We start from the raw sequence: 15137 nt of genomic DNA, 5'->3' as shown, positions 1-15137 counted from the left end.
TTTCCCCAATACCCAAATCACAGCAGCTCATTCATTCCACTGCTTGACATCTGCTCTCCCCACCCGCCAAAAGTTATCCACAAGATCCAGTGCAGTTCAGGCTGGCTGCCAGATTTACCACTCTGACTCCAGGCCCAATCCACTCCACTCCACCTTTGGTACTTCCCCTGGGGCCGCCTCCACGCACCTGCATTCATCCTTTGTAATGCCCACTTACACAGGCATCTCCCCACTAGACTATGATGGTCCTTGACACAAGTGACCACATTTTATTCATCTGTGCATGTGTGGGGCACCTGCTACTCAGAAGGTGGCTGGGAAACATTTTTTAAATGAATTTAAAAAAAGAATGAATGAATGATGACTATTAGTCAAGTAGAACTGTCTTAAGGATGTGTATTTGCTGCCCCATTTAAACATAATTAAGACCTCAGCATTCATTTGATAAAGACAATTTTCTTCTTTCTCTTCACTGGTCCCTATCCCACCAGGTGCAAGGTATGGGACGCAGACAAGCGCTCTGGGACCCCCCACCCCATGCCTGGCAAGCTGGCCTGTGTCCCAGCTGGGTCTTCTTATTGGGAGGCCTCTGGAGTTTCTGGGGCTTCCTTAATCCTCTTTCTCCTGGGTCTTGTTTTCTGCAGAAATGTCCTCAAAGAATCTGTAAAATGGAAGGTCAGAAGCAGTTCTGGTGACATCACGAATAGTAAGAAAATCTCAGTCCACGACATTTGCGAGGTGTGGTAGGGACTGAAAGGAAGAACAACAAAATCTTATCTTACTTCCAACCTACTTATGCCTCCTACTCTTTCTCACAGGAACCCTGTGGGATAGGGAGATGGTATCACCCCAGTTTACAGATGAGGGATCTCACCCAGGCACAGAGTGAGGAACTGGCCCATCCAAAACCTGAGGCAAGTCAGGAGCACAGTGAGGACCAGACCCCACGCTTCCTGACCTCTGGCTTCGGACTTGGATTCTTACCCGCTTGTCTCTCAGGTTTCACGCCCCAGTTCCCAGGACTTTGCTGGACTGTTTGCAAATACCATTGCCATCTTTTTACTTAAGAACTGACTTACATAGTGCCAAAGCAATGCCACTCAGGTTACTTTTGCTGTGATTAACCTTAGCCCATTCATGGTGGGTCCCCCAGATAGTATGTGTTTTCTCATATAACATGTAAAGAACACAACCTCATCTCTAGTGTATCCCAGGAAAAAAGGAAAAAAACTTAACATAAATTCATCCAGACTTTTGATCTAAAGTCCTGTTTATAGACAGAGGAACAAGGTTAAAGGATGCCAAAAGGAAAAAAACAGCAAATGGAATATTCTGCAGAAAAATAGCCTGATCACTTCAACAGGTCGGAGTATAAAAAAGGGGGACTTCTTTAGGATAAAAGAAACATAAAGACATAACCAGACAAAATGCATGGTTTGGGAAAACACTGCAAAATACATCTTTGACTACTCAGAAAATCTGAATATGGAGTATTTACTCCAACAGTTAGAAAAAATGAAAATGTTGACGTGGGAGGTTGACATAATTGAGAAAAGCAAATTCAAATCAAAACCATATATATAACATGATCTCATTTTGGTTAAAATACATGTATTTACATGCATAAATACCATGGAAAGTGCTAGCACAATGATGACAATGTGATGTTTATGTTTTCTTATTTTTGTTTACTTGTATTATCTAATTTTCTATGATATGCTTATGTTTATGGTAATAAAATGTTATTTTAAGAGTTGCATGAGAGCCAACCCTCTTAACTCACCATCCAAGGCTTTTTCCTGTTACACCCTGTCCTGTTCTTCTCCAGCCTGCCCTTCCATTCACCTCCAAGCCCAGCCTTTCTGCTCTTTGCCTCTCACCTCTGCTCACATTTTTCCTCCCACCTCTCTTTTCCTTCCCCTCTCTGTTGCCTGTTCCCTTTCTTTTAAGTCTATCCCAAACTTACCTCCTCCAGACAACCTGTCCTACCCTTTGCCCTGTGGTCTCAGATTGCTCAGTTGTAAAAGGGGGGGGAGTAATAATATTCATCTCACAGGGATGCTGCATCAGGAAGTGAAACTGTGAGATACAGAGCACCCAGTACAGGGAGTGGCTGGCCCAAAAGCCCACAGCTCACTTTCCTCATCTGATTATGGACTGCTTGGCCTAGATCATCTTGATGGGCTGGCCTTCATTCCGTTGTATGTTTTACTTCCTCAATTTAAAGTGTAGGCAACCAGGCCATGGGCCCTCACAGAGCCGGGACAGCGCTCTGGGCCCCAGGAGCTGCCTAACCTGTCCCCTCTGCACCTGATCTGTTCCTACTCGTGCTCTCCTGTTTGGCCCAGCTGCGACTGGTAGACGAGGCCCCACAGGCTGCTGGCCTGCATGAGCCCCAGCTGCCCAACCTTCACAGAAACACCTGGGTCCAAGTTAGGACCGTGCTTTGAGGTCTTAGGCTACCTGGTTTACCTTCATTTTCTCCCCCAGTAGCTAAGCAAGAACAGTGAACTGTGACCCCAGAAGCCAGTTCCAGAAGAGTGAGGAGTGGTGGCACCAACTCCATGCACAGGGGGCACCTTCCTAGGTTCCAGCCTTGGCTGGGACTGAAGGGTCTCTCTTCCCTAAAACCCCAGCCTATGTCCAGGGAGTCAGGCAGCGCGATCATCACAGAGGCCAAAGCCTCTGGGAAGGCCATTCCTAGGCCATCTGGCCAGACTTCCTCCTCTCTGTGGAATGAATGCCTCCCTCAGCCCGCACCCCAGCCAGCACTCAGTGAGCTCCTACAGCTGCTTGGACACCTCCTGGTCCCCACCCATGGCTGCTAGAAATGGTCTCTGCTCTGTTTCTAGTCATATGGGAAAGTGCCTTCATTTTAAATATTAAAGGAAAAATGCCGGATTCAAGACTGTGTGTATCATGAGGCCTCGGCATGGTGGGCTGGGGGCAGGTATACAGAACTCTGAAGGAAACACACCAAAATGTTAATAGTCAAGTCCTCTGGGTGATGTGTGATTTTCTATTTTTCCCCTCTTCTGTTTTATACTTATCTGTACATTTCAAACTTTCTATAATGAGCGTACCTGAGGGAGGGGCATGAAAAATTGAAAATAAGTGGAGAAGAGGAAGGAAAATGAATAGAAAGAGGAACACAGGGACAAAGAGACATGGGAAGGAACGCGTCAGGTGCTGCTGCAAAGCCCCTGCAGGAATCGCGCACCCAGTGGGCATTACCTCTCCCGACGTGGCCCTGGGCTCTTGGCTCCTCCGGCAGGGAGGCCCCACAGTTGGGGGCCTGCATCTCGGACAGCCTCGCCTTCATGCTGCTGAGGTTACCGTGCAGCCCCCAAGCATCGCAGAGCTTGGGCAGATTGTCCTCCTGGCCAGCCATCAAGCAGCTCTCCAAGGTGTCCAAGGGGCAGGACACCACCTGCAATGGGGCCACAGTGTTGAGGAGAGTGTGGAGAAGAGAGGGGGCTACATTCCGGAGGCCCAGCCCTGCCCTTGTTAGAAAACTGCACCTCACTCCTGCCCCGCTAGAAGGATGGCGTAAGACACAGGTGAAGGAGAGGAAGCACCACAGGGACGCCCAGGCCAGGCTGCCAATGGCCCCTTCATGGTTCTTTATGTTGATACAGCCTCCATCTCTTTTTTGGGTTATAGTATCTTATGTATTTGTAGTGAAACAATGGTATTTGTTTTAAAGTCCTTTGCAAAATTAAAATTGAGAGCCTAAAAATATCTTTTGAAATTTTCCTGGCCAGTGAAATCTAGGAATCACTAAAATGGCAGTTCCTCATATTCAGAGGAAGAATCACAGAAATGATCCACCCATTCATGTTCAGAGGAATAAACAGAGGCCCAGAGAGGGAGAGATTCTGGTTAAAGCTGCACAGCTAGATTGGAGGAGGGTGGAGGAAGCAGGGTGGTGTGGTTAGAGCAGGGCTGAGCCATGTTAAGTAAGAATCCAGCGCTTCCCTCCCATTTGCTATGTGGTCTGGGTCACATTACTTTACCTCTCTGTATTTGGCATCTTCATTTACACACTGTGGACAGTAATTCTAATTACCACGTAGGGTTACTTTTGAAGATTTCATGAGGGAACATAAAGTCCCTGGCATGTAGAAATTGTTACCTATGGTGATTATTTTGTGAGTTCGAAGTATGCTCTGTCAACCTCTGGGGGTCCCTGAAATAGTTTTTGACTTTGCAGACCCCCCTGAAAATTGGGATCCACTGAAGGTACAAGAGAGAAACCAATGGATTCAAATGTAACATAATGTGAAAAGTTCATATGAATGAAAAGGCTACATACCGTATGATTTCAACTACATGACATTCTGGAAAAGACAAACTATGGAGACAGTAGAATGGTTGGTGGTTGCCAGGGGCCTTGGAGGGAAGGAGGGAGGCATGAATAGTTGGAGCCCAGAGTTTTTAGGGCAGCAAAACTATTCTGTGTGGTACTACAATGGTGGGTATATGTCATTGTACATTCGTCAATGTGTGGTTCTACAATGGTGGGTATATGTCATTGTACATTCGTCAAAGCATATGGAATGTACAACACAGAGAGTGTACCCTAATATGAACTACAGACATTATTCAGTTAATAATGTATCAATATTGGCTCATCAATGGTAACAAATTACCTACTACAAGAAGTTAGTAATAAGGGAAACAGGAGGGGTTGGCATATGGGAACTCTGTATTTTCCACTCAGTTTTTCTATAAACCTAACACTGTTTTTATAAAAGCCTATTGAAAACGTTCATTAATGTAATTTCAGATTCCATATTGCAAGTAAGTAACGGCCGCTTACTGAATTTTGGTGTGATATCCAAAAAAAAAATCTGCTATTATCTGAAAACGCTAATAAAATACTCCTATTTTTCTAACATAATCTATCTGTATGAGTCTGGGTTTTCTTCATATACTTCAACCAAATCAATATATCCTAAGGGACGGGCTGCAGATGCAGGTTCAAGAGTCCAGCTGTCTTCAATTAAGCCAGACACTGAAGCAATTTGCAAAAATTATGTAAAACAATGCTGCTATTCTCAATAACTTTTTTGTTTTGGAAAATACTATTTCTCATAAAAATATGTTTATGTTAAAATGCAATGGACTTCTTGTTTTTATTTTTAAATGGATTAATAAATACATATTGTGAATATTTTTCTTTAGCTTTAATTTCTAATAGGGCAACTATCAATAGATATAACCTATATAAACAAATGCTTTTGGGGCTTCCCAGAGATTTTTAAGAAGTTAGAAATGACCTGATGCCAAAGCTTTTGAGAATCACTGTTTTGGAACAAAGCCAGGCCAGGCTCTGTCCACAGTGTTTGGAGCCTTCCTCCATGCTGGCTGTGCCCTTCTGCCTGGCCTCAACTGTCCCCACCCATGGCTCCCCAGGGATGTCCCTGCCCCTGCTAACATCAGGGGGTGTGTATGGAGGGTGAATAAATATTGAGAACCTGAAGCTGAGCTTCTGTAGGGAGAGGTAGGGGCAGAGGGGTCTTCCTCAGGCAGCGAGCCATGGGAAGGAGGAGGGGCACTGGTTATATCAGAGGGCCCTTCAGCTCCAGGTGCTCCCCCACCCCCAAATCCAGGAACACACCAGCCAGCCCCAAGCTGGGCCCGGAAGGGGCTCTCCCAAGAGCCTTACCAGAAACTTGGCCAGCTGGTTGCTCTTGGTGTGCTTGTAGAGCCTGCGGAGCTGCTTTGCCTCCAGTTCTGAAAAGAGGGAGACAAATCGCCAGAGCATCCTGCAGGGGAGAAACCCACAGCTGAGGAAGGCAGAGCACAACCCCTCTCCCTCCAGCATTTGTCCTGTGGCGGGCACCCACCCAGGAAGAATGGACCATGCACTGCTGCCTTCTTTGTGTTTTGTTGGAGGCATAAAGAAATGGAGTTTGCCAGGCCTGGAACATCCTGTCCTGGTGATGAGCACCCCCACCACCTGGTAGTTGTTCAATCAGAGGTTATTCTCCTCAGGGTCAGGAGAGCTCTTTGCACTGTGTGGACAGCCACAGTGCATCATTGCTGGAGTGACTAGAGGATCCTGTTCTCTCCACCCCTCTTTACCATGCTCACTTCAGGATCCTGACTCTTTCACAGAAAGATGAAGGACTAGCAGATCTTGACTGAGGTGTGGCCTCAAATCTAGAGGGAGGGGCCCAGGAGTGGATGTGATGGGAAGGGCCAGGAGGCTGCCCTACTTCCTCCAGTGCTTGATTTCCCAGGCTTGGCAGTAGTGCTGCAGAAAGGCACTGATGTGATCCCCTAGGACCACCAGGCTCTGCTTCATGTACTTTAGCTGCTTCTTCTTGGGAACGTCCTTGGGCAGGTGCAACTTTCGCAGGAACTTCTTCAGTGGCCTCAGATATTCTTTACACTGAGGAGGTAACAGGTGAAGTGAGAGGCCATTGGAGAAAAGAAGAGGCAGATGGACAGCCCCAAGGAACCAGCAGGTTGGCTCAGCTGCAGCCCTTGTGGCCTAGGAAGGGGCACACATGTTAGATGAGGAGGTTCTAGTCAACCTCTTACACACTTCCTTCCTGAGAGTGTGGCAAGTGGGGTGGTGAGCTATGGGCTGAGGTCCACCAATTGCTGACCCAGGTCTCCTGACCTGTGTGGAGCAGGGACCTGGGTCCTGAGCTGGCCTGTTACTCACAATTTTGAAGGCATCCTGGCTGAGGCCCATGGCATGGCACACCAGGGAGACTCTAGCAGGGATGGTGCTGAAGCTCTCCTCTAAGTAGGGTACAGCTGCCACCTGTGGGGAGGCAGGGGCAGCGGTTGGCTGGGGGGCTTAGGCTGCTGCTCCTGAAGGGCAGCAGTGCTGGGCAACCACTGGTCCAAATGCCAGTCAAAGTCCTTCTCCATTTTCCCTATGACGTATTCCTTGACCCAGCCCTGAGGTGAGTGAACTCTGGGCAAAGAAACCCATTTTTGAGAATCCCGGCTGAGAAATTCTAGAATGTTCCCCCCAATTTCTTTGATAATAATTATAGCATAGTATACTAACAAATTTTGCAATGCACTTGGTAAACATTCGTTTTATTCTACCATAAATTCTGTGAGGTTAGATATCATTATCCCTTTTTATAGATGAGAACACTGAGGCAGCAAGAGATTTAAGTAACTCCTTGGGAGAATGAGCAGGGATTCATTAACTCATCCACCAAGCAAACATTTATTGAGTATCCACTTCCCAGGCCCACCTCTTTGTATCCCTAACCTTTAGCATCGTGTCATGCTACCTACTGGGTACTCAGAAAAACATGTGATGGTGATGGTAATCACGAGAAGGAAATTTCTGGGGAAAAGTGGAGCAAAAAAGGCTGAAAATTAATGAAGATGGAGTGACCGAAATAATACTTGAAGTCAGAGTGCAGGGTTAGATTGACATGGCTGGGTTTGCACCTGACCTTTTAAAAGACTTTCAGAAAAATGGGCATTAATTCCTGCTTGTGTTCAGGGGAACAAGAAAGATCCAAGCCCAGACCACCCTGAAGGCAGAGACCAAGAAAAAAGATGGGGGTAGATAGAGAGGGTATGGGATACAGGCTTCTCTAGGCCCCCGAGAGAGGGGACTCTAGGTGATCACCTCCTTTAACACACCACCACACCACACAACCATGCACGCACACACACACACACGGGCCCTTGTCTCTTCATAACCAACCAACAGTCACGTCCAGGAATACATGTCCTTGATAAATATCTGAATGAATTCATCTTCTCTTGTTCCTTTAGTCTCTTGCTAACTCACGTACCTCATCATTGTTTTCCTTCTCTTCTTCCTTGACTTTCCTATTCTCTGCTTTCCAAAACCGGCCCTCAGAGACTCTCCTTTTTCCCCTCCCTCACATCCCCAGCCCCCTCACCTTCTCTAGAGGCTCGTCCCCTTCACCCTCTCGCCCATCTGAGGCCTCCATCTCAGTAGGTGCACTGGTGGGCTCCAGAGTGGCACTCCTCATGTCCCCTCAGGCTGCTGACCTGCTGCTTCTGTGACCCAGGTGACCCAGGGACCGGCCGGGTTGGCTCCAGAACGCGGAGGGAAACCGTGGCAGCTGTCACACAGAGCCCTTCCCGACCCACCCGTTCCTAGGGTGGTCGCCGGGCCGTTGCCTGCCAACTGTGAGCTGGACGGGGGGCGTGAAGATGTGTGAGGCAGAGCTGGGACTTTGTCAGAGCCCACGGCCGGTCGGGATGGGCTGTACCCCTTCTCCCAAGAGAACTGTCAGTTGCTGTTGATTTTGAACCCTGGTACGGCTTGTGAGGTAATTTTCTCGCGTGAGTACCATTCAGGCCTCCCCCCGCCCCCCCCCCCCCCCCCCCCCCCCCCCGTTACATCGTGCGCTTCCCGAGACGGCGGACCGGGGTTTGTAACTTTCCTCTCGGGATTTGGGACTAAGGGCTAGAGGGTGCATTGAGAAAATGGAATACAGTAAATCTCCCGAGATAGAGCTCTTCTACCCCCCTGTGGCCTCCAGGAAGTTAATAAGCCAGTTGTGGTGGGTGTTGGATGACGGTATTGGAGGTATTTTTGGGGAGTGGAAGGGTACAAAAATACTAGCCACCGTGTATTATGTCAACCCTCGCAACAGTCTTCCCTGAGGTAGGTACCGGTAGCGATCCCATTCCTTAGAAGAGGAGCCGAGATGCAGAGGCCCGCACGGTGTCCCAGGCCGGCGGCCACTAGGGGGGGTGAGGAAGTTTGGGCCGAACTGCGGTCCTGGAGACCGGGGGCGCCGCTGAGGCGCGCGGGGCCTCCGCGTCCGCTGAGGCGCGGGGGCGGGTCCCAGCCGCCGCCAGGCCCCCAGCGCGGCCCTGGCTGCCCCTCGCGTCCTTCAGCGCGCGCGGCCGGCGACGGCGCTGGGCGGGCGGCCCGCGTCCGCTCCCCGCGCTCGCGCCTGCCGCCCGGAGCGCCGCGGTCCTCGCCTCCGTGTGCTGTGGGCCCGGCGTCCCGTGTTTCCCACCCAGGTTGGCCGTCTTCCTACCCGGCCTTCGCAGGCGCAGGGTCGGGGCGCGGCAGGACGGTTGTGGCTCTGCCTCCAAACGGAAAGGTCTGTTCTCTGAGCATTAATTCAGGATTATTTTGCTACCGTTAAGAAGGATAATTAAATTGGCAAGAGTGAGGAGAAGGAGCTCTCTTATACTCTTCTGCTGGGAATGGGAATTGGTAAACAAGGTAATGCAAAATGTTAACTATGCATTCCCTTTGACACACAAATTATACCTCTGGGAATTTGTGCTAAGGAAAGAAGATGGATGTAGCAGGACTGTTACAATGGTGACAATTTGGAAAAAACTGAAGCGTCATCAATAGGATAAGGTAATTAAACTGTGGTACACCCATACTTAAAAGTACTATGCTGTGAAATACTAAAGTTAAAATTAATGTTTAAAAACACTCTACTACTAAAATAGGAATTATTAGAATACTACTCTATATAATACTAATTAAAATTTTAAACTTAAAATTACTACTCTATATGGAAAACTGTATGGTATTATCTATTTTTCTAAGTATGTATTTATATTTACACAGAAAAAAGTCTTTAAGGATACCTTTCAAAATTTCAAGGGCGACTTTTCACTTTCTTTGCATATTGTCTGCCGTTTTAAAAAAATATGTTTTACATTTACAGTCAGAAAGGGCAGCTATGTTTTTAAAAGTTACTTGTAAGGAATTAAAAACATACAACGCTAAGTTTAAAAACAGCATAAAAGTATTACATTGTAACTCATTACATAAGTGAACAAGAATATGGACCAAGACTGGAAAAAAACAGTAAAAAAAAACAAGGAATTGAATATATATATTCAATTCAAATATACTCTCCTGCCCCAAATAATACCTACAATTCAGAAGGGGGAAAAAAGCGTCAGAACCTCAAGGTTTATCCGTCCCTGCCCATTCCTTCACCCCGCTTCACCCCTTCTTTTCCTTCCCAGAGCCTTCAGCAAGTCCTAGACTCTGGTTGCCTGCCCTATTCCCATAACAGTTTCTTACCAACCTTAGGGAGTAACCTGAAGAGACAGTTGAACCTGTCAGCAGCCAGGAATTAATGGCTCCATATTCAACCATTAACTAAGACAAAACAAAAATCCATTGCCTTTAGGAAACATCCTTCAGAATTCAATTAGTCAGTGTAAAATGACTCTACAGGGCAAGTCAACTCATTCAACAGTTATTCCTCCAATGTTAAATTTGAAAACCCTATGTACCATGTACTTCAGGCAGGTGGGGTGGGGGTGGAGATGGTGGGGGTGTTAATTTGACCACCCTCCACTTTATGCAGGCTGGCATGTTCCTTGATGGGACCAGCCAGTTTCCTTCTCATCATGTCTCAGTCTTATCCCCAGTGCACATGGTAGAGCTCACAAAATTCTTGTTGTGTGCCCTGACTTCAGTGGATAAAGCCACTCCAAGGCCACTAGAGCTTGAATTACTGTGAAAGGCAGAATCTCTTAACACGGGACGGGCTTGAGGGAATCAACAACCCCTTTAAAATTCTTAACTAGCAAATTGCATTTGAGGACCATAGTCTTCATCAGATAATTGAAACATCTGTGGCCTCAAAGAAGTTAGGAACTGATAAGGGTGTGAACCTTCCCAACAGTGGCTTCTCAGATGGGTTTTTATATCTGATTTCATGGAAGCCTCAAATGGAAATAGTGTGAGAAATGCCAGGAAGACTAACGAGTCTGGAGAGAAACAAGTGGAGGAAGAAGGCCTGGGAGTATTAGGACTAACTAACCATATCCCAGACCCAACCCAAGAAACCAGGGACTAAGCAGAAGACCAATGAGATCCTTGACAATGCCCAGTACTTCTGAAGGACTGCATCCCTTGCCAACAGCCTACATCCAGCCCTCACCCAGCGGAAAGGACGCATTCTCCTAATAAAGGATAAGAGCTGTCAGGACAGGGCCTGCAGGTGGGAGGCCTTTCTCTTCCCTATCTGGCAGGACCCAGGCCCATTTCTACGTGCCGGAGCATCTCTTCAGCTCTTCTCCTCTTAAAATAGTTCTCAAAAATGTTTGGTATTTTTTCTTCACTCCTATCTGATATTTACTGTAGTTTTCTATTTAATGGAGGCTTGGTTTAATTTCACTTTTTTTTTTTAGCAATGTTTTAATTTGGGCCTCATGTACTCTAAAAATAACTTGTCAGGCTATCAAAATAACACTGCAGAATGGCATCCTCAGAACTTCAGAGCATGTTTCAAAACAGTTAAATATATGCAAGCTTCTGTGTTCCTGTCAAATTGCTGGGCCTAATGATTTCCACTCATCTGTCTCTGAAAGGTGTTCTTTCCTCAGATGGGATTCAGGCTGATGAGCAGGAGAGGATTGTACTGGCAATGAATATTGAAGCTAGGAAGGATTTTGGAGAGAAAAAAATGTCACCTCCAAATTTGTAACATATTCCCCTCAAAGGTCTTACTCTTGCCTCCTTTCTTCCAGGGCACCCTATTTGTCCTTGCCTTCATGCCTAGATTTGGTGGTGCTGGCGACTAATACCAGGTTTTGCAGACAGAAAAATCATCTCACCTCAGACATGCAGAATCAGAATCTCCCATGAGGGCATGGAATCAGCATTTTGATAGATGTCCCAGGCAATTCTTATCATCAGGCAAACTTGGAAGATGCTGGTATGGTAAGTTGAATTCCACACTGGCCCTTGTTTGAGTCCAGTTGGGTAAATTTTAGACTTTCCAGTGTTGTAGTAGAGCCAGCTCTAACAACAGGCTCACTAGAACTGATTATTATTACATTTTCAGGACTTTTGCCAGCTATTTGTTGAACACAGACATTATTAAATGATACTGCAAGCAGGGACTCAAACAGCTACTTGTGTACTAATGTTCATAGCAGCATTATTCCCAATAGCCAAAAGGTGAAAACAGCCCAAATGTCCATCAATGTAGGAATGGATAAACAAAATGTGGTGTATACATCCAATAGAATTTTATTCAGCCATAATGAAATAAGTCAGGTACAAAAGAACAAGTATTGCATTACTCCACTCATATTAAATATCTAGCATAGGAAAATTTACAGAGACCAAAGATAGAAGTTACTAGTGTCTGGGAGGAAGGAAGAATAGTTATAGAATTTCTGTTTGGGATGATGAAAAAGTTCTGGAAGTAGATAGTGGTGATGCCACTGAATTGTACACGTAAAAATGGTTAAAGTGGTAAATTTTATGTTACGCATATTTTACTACAATAAAAAGTTAAGTAAAAATAAAATATCAACATAATTAAAAAGTTAAATTGGAAAAAATAATAATACTCAAAACTCAACACTTCCTGATTATTTTTCTACCTTTTACAATTATCTTTGCTCTTGAGGTTATTCATGCCTATTGTCTCTTTATGGTGGAAACACTACGTGATGCTGTGCCACTGGGCATTTCTTCCCAGCTCCACATTCAGCAACGTCCTGCTGGTAGCTGGATATTGGCTGCAGTGGGAGTATTTACATAACAGAAATCAAACCCACTACAAATCAGGATCTTCTCCCCACCAAACTGTTTGTTCAGCATTTATGAGCACACCATTGTCTCTAAGCCATAATTTCCTCAGTGATAACAAGGAAGTAACAAAACCTACCTCACAGAGTTTCTTTGAGGATTAAATCAAGATAATTCACTATGTGAGGTAATGGACATTAACTAAACTTATTGTGGTAATCATTTCTCAAAATAGACATATATCAAATCATTATGTTGTACAACTTAGTCAATAAAAAAATAAAATAAAAATTTTAAAGACTGTTCAGGTGAAAGGGCTCATCAGTGTGCCTGCTACATAGTGTTTGACCAGTGTTCTCTTGTACTAGAGACCATGAGCTCCTCTAGGGCAGAATCCTGCTTAAGTTAGTCTTCTATCCTCCAAATCTTGGTTATAGGGGCTCAATACATGTTGAATTGAATAAATTAATGGGTGGAGAGAATGTTATGATCCTAACAGCTAGTACCAGTTACTTTTACTACTTTTACTAATTACTTTTAGGAAAGGAAATGACTTCATAAGCTGCTGGGGCAGATGATGAGATCTGAGGGCAAGGCAGGAATCTTATCACAAAAAGAGATAGCAAAGCTACTTTGAAAGAGAAAACAAGAGGAATTTGGCCTTTGTTTTTGTTTTTGATCTAAAAAAGGATGTCAGAAGGAAGGTTGGGGGGGCACTGCAGAGACAGAAACCAGCAAAATAGATGATGCAGGGCTGGGTCACCATGGAGGTGAGTTGGAGTTTGGGTAGGATGGAGCCTATACTTCCAGTAAGACATCCCTAGGAAAGGGTGGCTGAAAGGATAAATATGGATTATATTAGTTTGCTTTGAGGTATGGGATGCACCTCTTTATTATAACCCCATCATGTCTACTCTACTCAACAGTTTTGAATTTATGTTTGTCTTGCAGTGAGTTGAATGAAGAAAGAAATTGAGCTTTCCTATTTTGAGTCCAGGCTGCCAGTGAGAGAGAAAGGGACAGCAACAAGGTAAGTAAGGTACAGAAGAAAATATGTGGCAGAGGCAAGAGATTCAATCAAAAGGAAACACCATGGTGACAAAAGTTACTGGGAATTTGGAGAAACCTTGAGAAGCAGTTCGGACTTCCATGGTCTATAGATTGGAGATCTGGATACATTTTCTCTAGAATTTAAAGATCTGGAAGATTTCAGCTGTCAGTGGATTACATTTAATTATGTTGAAATTTTTAGAGCTATGTAATGTTCCATTGCTTGACTAGTGAGCATTGTACATTTTGGCCTATTTCTATAGTTCAGAGGATTAGACTTTGAGACAATTCTTTGTCTTTTTGGACTCTAAAGAAAATTCCTAAATCCTGCTGGAATTAGGAATGTTCTGGGTAAATTCATAACATCTAAGGCCCTTATAGTGTCAGATTACCCTGATCTCTTAGGAGATGGTTTTTGATACCCAATAAAATCTGAGCTATCCAAAGAATAAAGTAGGAAAAAGGAATGGTATGAACTTTACAGTGGAGAAGTCTGGTAGACACTACATTACCCTTGTGATGAAGGTCAGCATTATCAGTGATGTCTTGTGGGTATCACGTACCCCCAGATATGATGTGTGATGAGAAAGGCACTACATCTCTGCAGTATTCTTTCACAAAACCCATAACCTCAGTCTATCATGAGAAAAACATCAGACAAGCCCGGACTGGGAGACATGCCACAGGATTTGGCCAGTGCTCCTCAAGATTGTCAAGGTCATGAGAAACAAGGAAAGACCAAGAAATTGTCACAAACTAGAGAAAACTGGGGACATGTGACAACTGATGCAGTGTGGTACTCTGAGTTGGATCCTGGAGCAAAGAGTGCGCGTTAATGAAAAACGGGAAACCCAAGTAAAGCCTGGAGTTTAGATAATACTAATAGTACTAATACTAATACTAATAATATTCATATATGTTAATATTTGTTAATGTATCCTGTTAATAGAATATGTTAACAATGGTGGGAGTAAGGAGTATACAGGAACTCCCTATACAATCCGTGCACTTTTCTGTAAATCTAAAAGTATTTCCAAATAAAAACCTTGTTTTAAAAAAAAATCTGAATTACACAGCCTCTGGTTTGATCAGGGAACCTACATATCCTTATGTTCTGAGCTTTTCTGCTTAAGGAAATATAATTATATGGTATATTTAAGCCACTTGGCAGAATGTCCAAGGAATCCTCATTTATCCCCATTGGCAAAGAAACAATAACACTTTTTCTCTGGGTTCTGCTAGTCCACAAAAAAAAGATGCATTTGGGAACCTGGAATTCTCCCTTAAGCTGTTTGAGTGGCATTAAACCTGGCTTCATTTCCAGGCCTGCACTCTAGGATCAATTATCCATGGCTGCCTCATTGGTGCAACAGTAATATACTGAGATGGAGTGCACCTCAGTACAGAGCTCTGCCCTGAGTAGTTGCATAAGAAAGGAAAACAGATACAAGGGAAAGAAGCAAGCTTGTACCATCTGGAAGGAGTTTATAGTTAATGGAAAGTATCATAACTGCATTGAAAGCCATCAGGTTGTTAAAAGTAGGTGACATCTCCATAAATGCAAAGTCCTGCTTCAGGTTGAATCCAAAGG

The 15137-nt window shown here is 44.9% G+C and overlaps 1 protein-coding gene and 1 long non-coding RNA gene across 4 annotated transcripts; one reads left to right on the top strand and one right to left on the bottom strand.

Annotated features, from left to right (window-relative positions):
• Positions 1–365: 365 nt before the first annotated feature.
• On the bottom strand, positions 366–8822 carry CHCT1 (CHD1 helical C-terminal domain containing 1). Of its 3 annotated transcripts, none has more exons than XM_073235296.1 (7): positions 8592–8822; positions 7896–8153; positions 6680–6781; positions 6225–6400; positions 5672–5771; positions 3235–3430; positions 366–661 (listed from the first exon to the last, which is right to left on the bottom strand). In XM_073235296.1, the coding sequence occupies exons 2-7, from the start codon at positions 7986–7988 to the stop codon at positions 576–578; spliced, it is 753 nt and encodes a 250-aa protein (XP_073091397.1). In that variant the 5' UTR covers positions 7989–8153; positions 8592–8822; the 3' UTR covers positions 366–575. The 3 variants fall into 3 exon arrangements, with proteins under 3 accessions (XP_073091397.1, XP_073091396.1, XP_017505750.3); XM_073235295.1 differs by having other exon boundaries at positions 8638–8822; XM_017650261.3 differs by lacking the exon at positions 8592–8822 and having other exon boundaries at positions 7896–8304.
• Positions 8823–8844: 22 nt separating this feature from the next.
• Positions 8845–14630, top strand: LOC108390928 (uncharacterized). The gene is made up of 3 exons (XR_001851635.3): positions 8845–9077; positions 11485–11677; positions 13448–14630. It is a non-coding gene; the product is annotated as an uncharacterized lncRNA (long non-coding RNA).
• Positions 14631–15137: the final 507 nt, after the last annotated feature.

Source organism: Manis javanica, chromosome 4 (assembly GCF_040802235.1).
Source record: "Manis javanica isolate MJ-LG chromosome 4, MJ_LKY, whole genome shotgun sequence".
Classification (NCBI taxonomy): Eukaryota; Metazoa; Chordata; class Mammalia; order Pholidota; family Manidae; genus Manis; species Manis javanica.
The sequence above is the reverse complement of the archived record's forward strand: the minus strand, read 5'-3'. Positions and strand labels throughout refer to the sequence as shown.

Excerpts from the sequence above, each read along its gene's own strand:
- CHCT1 (XM_073235296.1), bottom strand. The coding sequence starts at position 7,988 with ATGAGGAGTGCCACTCTGGAGCCCACCAGTGCACCTACTGAGATGGAG. Across the intron at positions 6,401-6,679 it reads GCCAGGATGCCTTCAAAATT|TGTAAAGAATATCTGAGGCC; the intron begins GTGAGTAACAGG and ends TTACCTCCTCAG. Across the intron at positions 3,431-5,671 it reads ACCAGCTGGCCAAGTTTCTG|GTGGTGTCCTGCCCCTTGGA; the intron begins GTAAGGCTCTTG and ends GCCCCATTGCAG.